Here is a 14,347-nt window from a genome sequence, read left to right as displayed (position 1 = left end):
GTTCATTTTAAATGGGTAAAACTGTATAATTCGACATGTCTGTAGCTTATATTTCTATAAGCTTATAATATTAACACAGAGTATTACTCCTTTATTTCTTTACTGAATTTGACCACTTACTGAAAGAATATAGATCTTGAATGTTGCTTTTATCAGGATACCACCCACAAGGTTTTTTTATTATAATTTTATATACAGTCCATTCTGGTTATTTGGGACACATCAGGACTAGTGCATTTTGGCCCGATTAAGCGGCTGCCCCAATTATCCGAAGTTTCACGTAAATAGCTAAAAATACAATGTACCCCCCCTCCCTACAATTAGTTCACTGTACGATCAAATCATGTTACGACGAACTCAACATATTAAAGTACCGTTCATTATAAGGTGTTGTTATTTTTGGTTTTTAGGAGCATTAGCAACTAAGGCCATATTGCTCCGGGATATGCGGTGGTCATTCCCTGACCTTTCCGCGTCCTTCGTATTTGGTGGTGACGGGCTCGAACCCCGGTCTAATCAAGAAGCGTGTGCTACGCACTGCTGCTCCTTCCCACCTGGCTACGGAGGCGCCTTCATTATAAGATGTGCAGTAAGTGCTGGTCATCGTGATCACGTTTGTGAATCGAATTTTAATTCTATTAAACAGCGATTCTAATTAGCAAAAATAGGAGTAATATTATCCACAGGCTATAAAAGCAAAGATATATTAAGCACAAATTTACCCTTTATTACCTTACCAATTAAAAAATTAAATGATACGTGAAAATCGGAAGAATATACGTGATAATCGGAATAATTAATACGTACTGTAATATGTACATACTAACTAGTTGACATTTCTGTTCACTGACATTTGTGGGTGGGGGTTAAAATTTAAAACAGTAAAAAGATAAGCAATCAATAACAAAGAACACGGCGCACACAAATTGCAAGTAACACAATATGCGCAAGTGAGAACGGAGTAATGAGTTACAAAGCTTTAAAAATAGGAATGAAGAGAAGATCTGAAAATTAATTTTTTTATATGATTGAAGATTTCATGGAAGTGTAAACACATTTCACCATAATAACCCACAGAATTCCAGCCGGCTGTCGGTATTATCGCAAATTCAGTATCATCATCATCATCATCAGCCATTTTCAATCCACTGCAGGATGAAGGCCTCTCCAGCAACTTTCCAGTTCCTTCTGTTTTGAGCACTGGCCATCCATTTACTACTCAAAAACTCATGAATTTCATCTATCCATCTCCGCCTTTGTCTTCCAGGTTTTCTTCTAGCTCCTCTTGGGTACCATTCTGTTATTTTCTTAGTCCATCTGTCATCATGTCTTCGAGCTATGTGTCCTGCCCAAGACCATTTTAGTTCTTTAGTTTTGATAAGAATGTCCTTTACTTGAGTTTGCTGCCTAATCCATGTGTTTCTCTTCTTATCTAACAGTCTGATTCCCAATATAATTCGTTCCATTCTTCGCTGTGTAGTTCTTAGCTTCTCTTCCATTCTTTTGGTGAGTGCCAAAGTTTCACTTCCATAAGTCATGGTGGGGAGTATACATTGATTCATTATTTTACGTTTCAGACAAACTGGGATATTGCTCTTCAGTATGTGACTATATTTCCTGAATGCTATCCATCCAAAATTTATTCTTCTCTTGACTTCCAGCCATTTATCATTATTACAGCTAATAACTTGTCCCAGATAAGTATATGACTCCACCTTTTCAATTACTGCTCCTTCATTATTTCCCTTTCCGTGGCGAGTTTACTGTCTGTTTATGATAGATTTCACTAACAGAAAAGCCCAATAAACAGGTGACTGCTAATTGTTTTTATTGTTTTATGGTTGTGACCTCCAGAATTTCGACCGAACCACATGGTACCGTCGGAGACAATCGTAGGATAATCTCCAGTGCTGCAGTCTCCTACCCCGATTAAACGGCATGCTGTCCCTATTAAGCGAAGTAAACCCTGGCTATTTTTTCGATTGGTTTCTGTTTTTTTTAAGATTTGCCCCAAATAAACGGCTGCCCTGATTAACCGGTGGCCCAAATAATCGGAATCCACTGTACTTATTATTTTTTAAAACTTTATTTTGTAAAAAGTAAAAAAATACAGTGCTACTCATTTAATTTTTTTCTAAGATAAAAGATTTGGAAAACTTACTGCAATATTCATGTTAATGGTAATTGTCTGGCCTTCTTTAAAACTAAGATCCAAGTGAGGCTTGCTATCTTTAACTGTTTCCTGCTCCAGCTCTTCACTCTTTTGTAGCCATCTAGTAGCCAAAAATTGAATTAAAAAAATAAATTATTTTCTTATTTAATGAATAATAAGAGGAATAATTCTGTACTTAGAAAATGTATTTAATTTTCATTAATGATAATGAAATAACAGAAGAATAGATGAATTATGTTCATAATAAAGACTGCATCCATAATTCAGTAATAAATGACAATTATAAAAAAACTCATTAGCATTAGCAGAGGCATAAGATGCAAGAAAGCACTGCTCAAAAAACGTCATATCTGACTGCACAATTATCCCCAGGTCCTTTTCATATTTTACTACCCTGAGTGTAGTACCACACAGTTGGTACATTACTCTGAGGTTACTGCTACCCATATGCAGTATTTTACATTTGTCAATGTTAAATTTCAGTTGCCACCTCTCAGCCCATCTGCTCAACTTTTCTAGATCCTGTTGCAGTAGTATACTATCATTACAGTCATTAACAACCCTGCCAACCTTTGTATCATTTGCAACCTTAGACATTAACCTTCATATACCATCATCAATATCGCTGATAAATACAGAAAACAAAACTGGGCCCAACACCGAACCCTGGGGGATTCCACTAATATAATATTTATCCACAAAAAGCAGTGGCTTTTTGTGGATAAATATTTACCAATGATTACCACTCTGTCTTCTCCCACTCAACCATTCTTTTATCCATTGCAGCAACTTGTCCTTAATGCCATATTTCTCCAATTTGTAAAGTTGTGTTTCATGTGCAACAGTATCAAAAGCTTTCCTAAAATCCAAGTATATGATATCAAAATTATTTTTTGGATCCAGTTCCTTTGTGACCATATCATAGTATCCAATAAAATTTGGATACTATGATATGGTCTGAACTGTGTCAACTATAATTGCATTCTTTTCTAGATGATCCTGCCGTGCTTCTTTAACCAATGACTCCATTATTTTCCCTGGAACAGAAGTCAAACTAACAGGGCTGTAATTACACGTGTCACCCTTTCAACTCCCACTGTGAATTGGGAACACATTTGCACATCTCCAGTCCATGGGAACATCCCACGACTCCAAGGAAGCTTTCATAATTATGGCTAAGGGTTTTACTTTCTTTGCTGCATCCTTTAATATAACTGGATAGATCCCATCCACCCCAGATGCCTTTCTTATGTTCAATTACAACAATTTCTCCTCCACTTTGTTCTCAGTTATTACAAAATCATTTAGCTCCCTGCTAGAGTTTGATAAGCTTCTGGCCTCCACTTCCCTACAGACTTCCTCGTGTGTGAATGTAGATGCAAAATACTCATTCAGTTTGTCAGAAGGTTCATTGACAATCGAACTGTCAATATCAAGTGAATCACAATCGATTCATCTCCTTTCTGGAGTTTACATTAAGTAAAGAAGTGTTTGCTGCTTTTCTTTATAACCTTTGCCAAAGATTCCTCATAATCTGCCTTCCCTTGCCTAACCTCTTTTGTGACTTGATTACAGACTAGCTTATATCTACAATAGTCTTCTGTGTCACCTGATAATTTATATGCATCCCATGCATTTTTCTTTTCTGCCATAAGTCTCATCAGTTCATCTGCCATCCATTTAGGCCTAAACTTTGAACAGTATTTCTTAGTTGGGACAAAAAGCCTAGTAGCTTCCAAGATTACTTCCTTGAATTACTTCCATTTAGAATTCGATGTTGGTAAAATCATCAGTTGATCCCATTGTATACAATTTAAAAACTGAGACCACTGTAGTCACATTTGTGAAAGCAAAAACCCTTCCCCTTATCCTTGATGGCAGCTTACATCTTTTAAGTAAATCCCACATCAGCACACTGTGGTCACTGCCACCTAGTGGTTTCTTTATCTGCAGATTCTTAATGCATGAAGAATCACTGCTAATAATCAGATCAAGAGTATTACTCCCTCCAGTTGCCTCTCAAACGTGCTGCTGTAGAAAACAATCATCCAATAAATCCCCAAAAGCCTTGCTAGTGTGCGAGTGACCAACTCACAGGTTCCAGTCAATATCTGAAAAGTTAAAATCCTCCATTATAAGGTAATATGATTTACTGCCTCACTATTTCTCTGTATAGTTGTTCATTGTACTCATCAGAGTCATTAGGCCTATAACACACTCCTCCTCTCAATTTGCTTTCCCAGTGTCACACCAAACCGACTCAACATTTGCACTGTCCACCCATGTCAGTTGGATGCACTTCCTTAGATTTTGTTTTTTTTTAACTAACAGCATTACACCCCCCCCCTCCCTTTCTATCTTTTCTGTACACATTGTACTCCCCAAATTCCATTCTGCATTCCTTATCTGTGTGACACCGCATTTCTGATAGCCCAACAATACTCATCTTCGATGTCTTCACCAGCATCTTCGATTCATCAATTTATTTACTATACTCCTAGCATTGGTGTACAAGCATACATGCACTTATTCTTACTCTTAGTTATCCTAACACAATCCATGTATTTACTTGTTCCATGATAACTCCCAGCAGTTCTGGAAACCTCTAGCACCTTGCTTTCCAGGACGCTGCTCATTCCAATAGAAGGAGTGCAAGAATCACTTTCACTGATGCCTGCGACCACTGTTAAGCTATTAGTCTGTGAATCCCCCCAAGCTAGCAGTTTTTCCAAACCACCTAACACTGCCTCGATAGCATCAGCAATTATTCTTGCACCCTTTGTATTTAAGTGTATCCCATCCCTGCAGAAACAATCTCTCCTGTTAACAAGCACAGACCAGGCTGAGAAAAATTCTACCTCATGAGTCTTGCACAATCTCTCCAGGGCCGAACTGATTGACAAGACTCATCATATACTTACTCCTATCATGTTTGGGCAGAATTGCAGACACTTTCAAATTAAACCCTAATTTGCAATGTTTTTTGAACATTTTTCTTAATACTAAATAAGGACATATTTCTACATGTCCTTATTTTCAGTGGTAGGGTGTTTAAAACAAAGACAAGAATAACAATTGAAGTTGTCAGTCTACATCAAATTGCCTCAAAATTGTTATATAACCGATATCCCCCAAAAAATTAAATTTTTTTTCTTTTCTTTTTTTTTTGTGCAATCTTCAGTACCTTTGTTCAATTTTTAGTAGTATTAGTAGAGGTGAGTGATGCAAGGAAGCAATCTTATAGAGAGAGAGAGAGAGAAAAAAAAAAAAAAAAAAACTTGCCTCATCTGTACATTCTCCTCTAACAATTTGTTTAAATCTTTCTTTAAATTTATTCAAATGACCCAATTCCACAACACCAGATGGAAGTGTGCCTCAATATTTGATTACTCTTTCAGGCTGAAAGCAAATATTTGCACATTATCCTGCAACCAACCTATTTTCAATTTAATTTAGGTCCCATAAACCAAGTCAAAAAAAAAAAAAAAAAAAAAGAAAAGCAAGTAACAACATATCAACTATGAAAATGTGTAAACTTACATATCAGATAGGCACACTTCAGATTTTTACTGAAGGCTCAACAGAAACTGCTTTAAGTGAGTTTTATAATATCTAAAATGAGAGATGCCATCAATATCCTTTTATCCATTGGCAGTCATATGAAATCATATACAACGTATTTGCCAAATTCTATGTACATTTTACTCTATTCAAAAGGAAAAATTCTTAAACATTTAACAGAAAAATTGCAACAAAAAATTACCTTGGAAAGCACTATGAGTGATCTTGAGTAAACAGAATGGTTTGAAAGAAAATATGCGAATTAGCAAAAAAAAAAAGAGGGGGGGGGAGCCTAAGTGATCAAGATCAGATGATTTAGGCTGGCATCCAGTTAAATTAGATGATATTATAACCCCAGGGTAACTGATCATACCAAAAGTAATTAAATTTGTTGTAATGTCTAGTATTTTAATTTATTATTTATGTATACTGATTAATAAATAAACTAATAACACATCAACTGTGAAGATATATTTATTTGATTTTTTATTATAAAAGCTTATTTTTCACTGACATCTGTAATGTCAACAAACAACTATTACACAAATTCTACATCCCGATGCCAGGGCATCGGCATGCAATGGACTGAATCATGAAGTTTCTCAAAATCAAATGGATCCGAGCAAAAGAAATTAAGTAAGAGTCAATGCTAAAATTTGCCTTCATTGGAAGCAAACAAGCAGTTTCTTAAACAGCCTCCTTTGTTCTTGTTGTTATAGAGGTTTATGGCACATAAGTTGCTATGGCTATAATGTGCCTAGCCTCCTTTATATTACAATTTCTAGCCCTCTTACTGCCATATTATTATGTGGTAGTAAGAGGCCAAAGATTGTAATACAAATTTTTATGAACTGTTGATCAATATGAGGTACATCTTGTACATCAATATGATAACAGCATATTATCTGAATACACTTGAATATGAGTAGATTCTAAACTGTTAATATTTATATAAGAGGAGAAGAAAATGAATGACTAAATGAGTAGTATATAAAGGGAGTAGAAAACAAATGACAGTAAAATTTTCAAATTGAAATAGGACATAAAAAATTAGGGGTCATAAATATAAACTACTGGGTGGGTGGGAAACTAATACAGCAGACTCTCAATTAACCGGGAAGCGGATTAATCGGGACACTTCAAGACTCCAAATTAAAAAAAAAAAAAAAAAGAAAAAGAAAAAAAAAATCAACCAGAAATCAAAAAAATTTGAAGTAATAACTAGAATAGGTATAAACAGATATTTTGCAAGTCGTAAATAAGTGACAAGCGACATAAGTCTTCATTGGGAGATTAGTATACCTATTATTTTGCAATCCTCGCTGTCTTCACACCCGCCACTCAAAAGAAATAAAGGAGGGAAAAAAAAAAAAAAAAGAGAGAGAGAGAGAGAGAGAGAGAGAGAGAGAGAGAGAGAGAGAGAGAGAGAGAGAGAGAGAGAGAGAGAGAGCAAATTTTTAGTTTGTTTTATTGCGTTGATTTGTTGTGCTCCATTGCAGAGCAAAAGGCCAAATTTTGTTTCGTTATTTATGACAGGGTTGTCGGAATTTTTTTTATAGTAAATTTTTTTTTTTTTTTGCTAAGAAATCGCGAAAATGATGGGTAAACACAAAAGAGTTGCGTTTTCAGTTAAACAAAAATTTGAAATTATTCGAAAGTTTGAAAACAGTGCATCTGTTAAATCTCTAAGGAATCATTATAATAAGGATGTATCAAAATGGCCAAACATTAACAAGTATCACACGGAATTCAGATTTGTCAATAATAATATAATAGCAATACGTTATTAGTCATTCTCGAGTTATGTAAAACGCGATGAAGTAAGAAGTCCTGGAATGTATCTATGTATGTCGGGGAGTTTTGTATTTTTGCATTAACCGGAAACTCGATTATCTGGGATTTGTTTTTTACCATCTATCCTGGAAAATCGAGAGTCTACTATACATTGAAACTCAAAGTTTTTGTCTGATTAGCATACTGTTGACCATCTGTTGAAATTTAAGGGGGAGTTGAATTAGCATCATCTGGAAAGACACAGGTTTTTTTTTTTTTTTTGCTGCAACAAAAGCTTGATTTCCTTGCATCTTTTGGCCTATAGTAATAAAAAAAAAAGGTAAAGTGCAGCCATTATCAAGCCACTGCAGGATGGAAGCCTCCTCAACAATTCATGCAGAGGGAAATGGACCATAATCTGCCACGCTGGTCCAGTGCGGGTTGGCAGATTGACCGTATTCAGCAGTCAGGGGCTTGAAACCCAGTCTACTCAAAGAACGTGTGCTACTGCACTCCCGCTCCTGACCATTCGGCTACGGAGGCCTATATTAAAATGTAAATGAAAAGATTACAAGTAAAGTATTCAGAAATATGAGGGCCATGCTCTCAAGAAATTAAATAATTGAAATATACAGTTGTGCACATTTGTAACAGCTCCGAGAATGATATCTGCTTTTAATAAAGAATTCTTAAATTAATAAAAAAATAAAAATTTTCAACCAAAAATCACATTTCATCAGAAATAAAAAAAGGTTTGTAAAAAGCATAAATAGGTAAAACAGTTCACACACATTTAATAAAATGTGGGCATAGTTGTATTATTATATTACATTAAATGTTTTGAATGTAATATAATAATTACAATTAATTAAAATTTGATTGTAATGTAATAATGTTACATTCAATGTTTTGAATGTAACATTATTATATTGCAATATTTATAACAACATTATTAAATTATAATTGTGTTACATTCAATGTTTTGAATGTTTTTTTTTTTTTATGAAAATCCCAAACACGAAAGGTATCAAAACCTATAGTACTTAGAACCGTGAATGGGTTGAAACAGAAGTATGGGGGGAGGGGGATGCCGGAAACTTTGCTCTAGAGACTAAACATGGTTTTCACCACTTCAGGCCTCCAATAAGCAAAGTGGTGGTATTTCACTGGTTGATGAAAGTCATCTACCACCTGAAAAGTAACACAACAGACAATACACAATAACATTTTTAACAAATGGTGGGGGGGGGGAAGCAATAACATGTCTAGTATTTGTGAAATTTTCTTAGTTGTATAAACATAAATGTGAATTGTATAAATTGAAAAAATGAAGTTATATTAAAAACAACTGCATTTTTTTTCAATTTACCGAAACTGCACATTAATTAAAGACCAAAAATATGAAATTATCAAATTAAAATAAAGCAGAAAATAGAATTAAAGTACTTTAATGAATAGTCTATAAACTGAATTATACTGAAATGAAAAACATTAGTTTTAAATTAATATTATTTATTTAATGCATTATATATTACATTCAATATATTAATAAAATATAACAAGAAAAAATTATAAATCTCTAAGTACATTGTCCGAAAATACTCTACGATATAAAGTATGAACAATATTTAGTTATGAGAAATACATTGTACAGTCAAAACATTATGATCCCACCCGTGGTGTGGCATATGTTGGGCTAAGAATGAGTAAATGCAATACTGGAGGTTTGTGGCATGCAATCCATAAGGAGTACTTGACTGACGTGGGCAAGGGATGTGATCTGACACTTTTCAAAAAAAGGATGACTGTCAGGTACCAGTTGAAGGGCAACAGTGTTATGTAAACTGCAAATTTGTGGGCTGTTTGTGGAATGCTGTAGTTAAAGTTTCCAAGAAGGAACAGATAATGGACAGAACAGTCAGCCAGCCAGCCAGTGGTGGGTGACTGAGCCTCATCTACAATTGTGGTGACATAGCTGTCACCACATTAGGTGTTATTAGTGATGGCCACCCATCACTAAGGACACCTAAAATTTGTATCTGAACAGCATCATTACACCATTGATGACCATTGAGTCCAAGGAAGCTCGCATAATTATGGCTAAGGGTTTGCTTACTTCCTTTGCTGCCTCCTTTAATATAACTGGATAGATCCCATCCACCCCAGATGCCTTTCTTGTGTTTATCTTCAACAATTTCTCCTCCACTTTACTCTCAGTTATTACAAGATTATCTAGTTTACTGCCAGAGCTGAATACACCTCTGGCATTCCCCTCGCTGAATAACTCCTCATGTGAGAATGTCGATGCAAAATATTCATTCAGTTTGTTAGTTACCTGCGCAGGATCATCAACAGTTGAACCTTCGATATCAAGTGGACCAATCTGATTCATCCCCTTCCTTCTAGAGTTTACATAAGTAAAGAACTCTTTGCTGTTTTTCTTTGCATCTCTTGCCAAAGATTTCTCGTAATCTGCCTTCGCCTGCCTAACCTCCTTTGTAACTTGGTTACAGATCAACTTATATCTATCATAGGCTTCTGTGTCACGTGTTAATTTATATGTATCCCATGCATTTTTCTTATCTGCTATGTGTCTCATTAGTTCATCTGATATCCATTTAGGCCTAAATCTTGAACAATATTTCTTAGTTGGTATGGAAAGCCTAGTAGCTTCCAAGATAAGTTCTTTGAATGCTTCCCATTTTGAAGGCACCTCCGTAGCCAGGTGGAAAGGAGCTGCAGTGCGTAGCACATGTTTCTTGATTAGACCGGGGTATAAGCCCGTCACCACCAAATACGGAGAATGCAGAAAGGTCAGGGAATGACCACCACATATTCCCAGAGCAATATGGCCTTAGTTGCTAATGCTCCTAAAAACCAAATAACAACAACAACAATTCCCATTTTGAATTTGCTGTTGGTAACATCATCAGTTGGTCCCACTGTATAGAATTTAAATACTGTCTCAGACATTCGTAGTCACCTTTATGAAAGCAATAACACTTCCCTTTATCCCTGATGGTAGTTACTTCAGACCAGCATGGGTTTGGAAAAGCGTGTTTGACCAATTTGATTGGATACTACAATGTGGTCATAAAGGAACTGGATGCAAAAAATAATTTTTATATCATATACCTAGATTTGAGGAAAGCTTTTGATACTGTTGCATATAAAAGACTATTGTACAAATTGAAGCAATTTGTACAATAGTCTTGTACTAAGGATGATGTGTACTAAGGATGACGAGCGGAAAAACAGTGGTAATCAATGGACATCACTCCTCGTGGACTAATGTTAGCGGAGACACCTAAGGGTTTGGTGTTGGGTCCACTGTTGTTTTCTATATTTATCAATGATATTAATGAAGGTATATCAAGCTTAATGATGTTACCATCAGCAAATTCTAACTAGGAAGCATTCAAGCAATTGATCATAGAAGCTACTAGGCTTTTCAAACCAAGAAATACTCATCAAGGAATAGCAGGTCAGATGAAATGATGAAACTTGTGGCAGAAAAAAAAAAAAATTAAAAAAAAAAAAAAAAAAAAATACCGAATGCATATAAATTATTGAATGAAACAGAAGCCTATGGTGAATATAAACCAGTCTGTAATCAAGTCACAAAAGAGGTCAGGCAAGCAAAGGTAGATTATGAGAAATCTTTGGCAAAGGATGCAAAGAAAAATAGCAAAGACTTCTTTACTTATGTAAACACTAGAAGGAAGGGAATAAATCAAATCGCTCCACTAGATGATTTGACTGTTTATGACTCTGCTCTACATTCACACGAGGAATTTATATAGGGAAGGGTGAGGCCAGAAGTTCATCAAACAGTAAGAGGGAAATAAACGATTTTGTAATCACTGAGAGGAAAGTAGAGGAGAAATTGAAGTTAAACATAAGACAGGCACCTGGGATGGCTAGGGTCTATCCAATTATATTAAGGGAGGCAGTGAAAGAAATAAACAAACCCTTATCCATAATTATGATAGCATCCTTGGATTTGGGGGAGGTCCTCACAGGCTGGAGATGTGCGAATATATCCCCAATTCAAAAGGGGAGATCAAAGGTTGACACGAGTAATTACAGACTTGTTAGTTTACGTTCTGTTCCAGGGAAAATAATGCAGTCACTTGTAAAAGAAGTAATGCAGGATAATCCAGACAAATCCGTAATTATACTTCAGCATGGGTTTGGGAAAGTGTGTTTGACCAATTTGATTGGATACTACTATGTGGTCATAAAGGAACTGGATGCAAAAAATAATTTTTATATCATATACCTAGATTTCAGGAAAGCTTTTGAATACTGTTGCATATAAAAGACTGCTGTACAAATTGAAGCAGTGTGGCATTAAGGGCAAGTTGCTGCTATGGATAAAGGATGATGAGTGGAAAAACAGAGTGGTAATCAATCGACATCCCTCCTCGCGAACTAATGTTAGTGGAGACACCTCAGGGTTTGGTGTTGGGCCCACTGTTGTTTTCTATATTTATCAATGATATTAATGAAGGTATATCAGGCTTAATGTCCAAGTTTGCAGATGATACAAAATTTGGCAGGGTGGTTAATGACAGCATGTTACTGCAACGGGATCTAGAAAAGTTATGCATATGGGCTGAGAAACAGCAATTGAAGTTTAACATTAATAAATGCAAATTACTGCATATGGGTAACAGTAACCCTAGAGTAATGTACCAACTGTAGAGTACTACACTCAAAGTAGTTGAAAATGAAAAAGACCTGAGGGTAATTGTGCAGTCAATTATGAAGCTCTCTGAGCAATGCAGACAGTCTGCCATGACAGCTCATGGGGTTTTGTCAATGATATACAGGAATTTTGCTAGCAGGGATAAGGAGATGATTATTCCATTGTATAAAGCAATGGTTAGGCCACATCTTCAATACTACATACAGGTCTGGAGGCCTCATTTTAGGAAGGAGATGAAGCTGCTGGAACAAGTACAGAGAAGGGCAATGTGATTGGTGTGGAAAATAAAGCAGTGCTCTTACCAAGAAAGGCTTCAGCTCTGCAAACTGCATCATCTGGAGAGTAGGCATCTGTGAGGTGATCTGATTGAGATGTTTAAAACTTTGAATGGATTGAACAAGCTCAATGTTGATGGGATTCTTTCTCTTGCTAAGACCACAACACAAAAGGGTCAAATTCAAATTGAAAAAGGATGGCTGCAGAATAGATATGCAAAAGTTTGACTTTGGCAAATGAGTAGTTGATTGCAGGAAATCCATGCCATCCATTGTAGAAGGTGATAGCTTAAATAAATTCAAGGAAGAACTAGATAAACTAATGGAAGAAATTAATAGGTGAAATAGGTGCTTTTTTTTTATTTTCCAGTACTAATGCTAATAACATAATAATGACATTGTTGTTGTCGAATTAAAGGCAGAAGGATTTCTGCGAAAACATTTGGGAATTTTTGGTGCAACAACTTTTGGCCATAGTGTTTATTTCTAGTATTAACATAATCTTGTCATCGTTTGACATTCCAAATCCCCAAAATGAAGATACAAAGAGTGTAGACTGATAGCAAGGACTATATAAACTGACTGTTTCATTGTAACCTGAAATAGACTCTAAGCAGTTAGCTACAAATATAAGAAATATTTCTTGAGGTTAATATATTTGTGAAGTATGCACAAATAAGATGGGAAGGAGTAATGGTAGATAGTGCTTGAAGGCATTACTGTTATTTTTCTTGAAGGTTCCAGTTTTAGAGCTCATTATGGCCCATGGCAATTTATTTTCCCTCCAAGCTTCAGAAAATGCTCTGTTAAGCAATCCAAGCCTATGCAAGTCTTGGGCTGCTGTTTTAAGTGGTGTTTGTAAAAAAAAAACATGGGATTTTAGCCAGACCCAGTAAAAAGCTTCTGTTAGTTACTCAACTCCACTTCCAGTAACTATCAGTCTTGCAGTGACAGAGTTTACAGGTTTGCAGTTATAATCTTCCAAAGTATGAATTTGCAGTAAAATTATTCATCATCAACAAGAGAAATTGCCATGAAACATTCTGAGAAGGAACACATAGAAGCATATGCAGTAACCAAGGTAAGGCTGCTGCCAGCTACTGGTTTAAGCCAAAGCATGACCTGTATCATATCCCATGCACCTGGACTAGGGTTTTTTTCCCCCCCTCAAAAAAAAAAAAAAAAAAAAACCGGCATCAACAGCATCAGAAAATGTCCATACCCCTTTTATTTAAGTGTATCTCATCCCTGTAAAAACAGTCTCGTTAACAAGAGCAGACAATGCCGATATAAGTTCTACCCCACAAGCCTTCTATTTTCCAGGACCAAACTGACTGACAAGACTCTTATAATGTACTCCTATCGACAAAAAAGAGAGAACAGAAATAACAGGAGAAAGCGCCAAACATACCAAACCTCTACCTTTGCAGATAGAGAAAATTTTTATGGTAGCTCAACCGTGCAACCGAGCTACCATAAAAATTTTTATGGTAGCTCGGTTAGTGTCTATGGTAAGATAGACACTAACCGAGCAGATCCCCTCTATCGAGCATGGGAAAAATTGCAGACACTTTCAAATTTAATCCTAACTTGCAATGTTTTTTTCAAAACTGCCCTTTACTTGGTAAGTAAATCTTCGGATTTTGTCATGGTTATAATCTCTTACTATCACCACGAACAACAATATTGCCTTTTGTGTTCTTAAAAGATGATAGCTACTCTACATCATCTACTTCTGCTAGATATACCCTGGTTGTATCCTTTTTACAAAATAAATTACCTGTTTCCCTGACAACAGCTACTTCCTGTGGGACCAGTGCTTCTGCAGTAGAGGATTTTGTTGTGTTGTTTGTT

General features: G+C 35.8%; 1 protein-coding gene across 1 annotated transcript in view; it reads right to left on the bottom strand.

The window, feature by feature from the left end:
* LOC150079273 (adaptin ear-binding coat-associated protein 1) overlaps positions 1-14,347 on the bottom strand; it is a 132,195-nt gene that overhangs the window by 13,001 nt on the left and 104,847 nt on the right. The window contains exon 5 of the mRNA XM_090382495.1: positions 2,162-2,273. Within this exon, the coding sequence (XP_090238621.1) occupies positions 2,162-2,273 (112 nt within the window). The remainder of the gene's footprint in view (positions 1-2,161; positions 2,274-14,347) is intronic.

This window comes from Mastigoproctus giganteus, chromosome 10 (assembly GCF_048544385.1).
Source record: "Mastigoproctus giganteus isolate SK-2022 chromosome 10, ASM4854438v1, whole genome shotgun sequence".
NCBI lineage: Eukaryota > Metazoa > Arthropoda > Arachnida > Uropygi > Thelyphonidae > Mastigoproctus > Mastigoproctus giganteus.
This window is presented reverse-complemented; position numbering and strand designations above follow the sequence as displayed.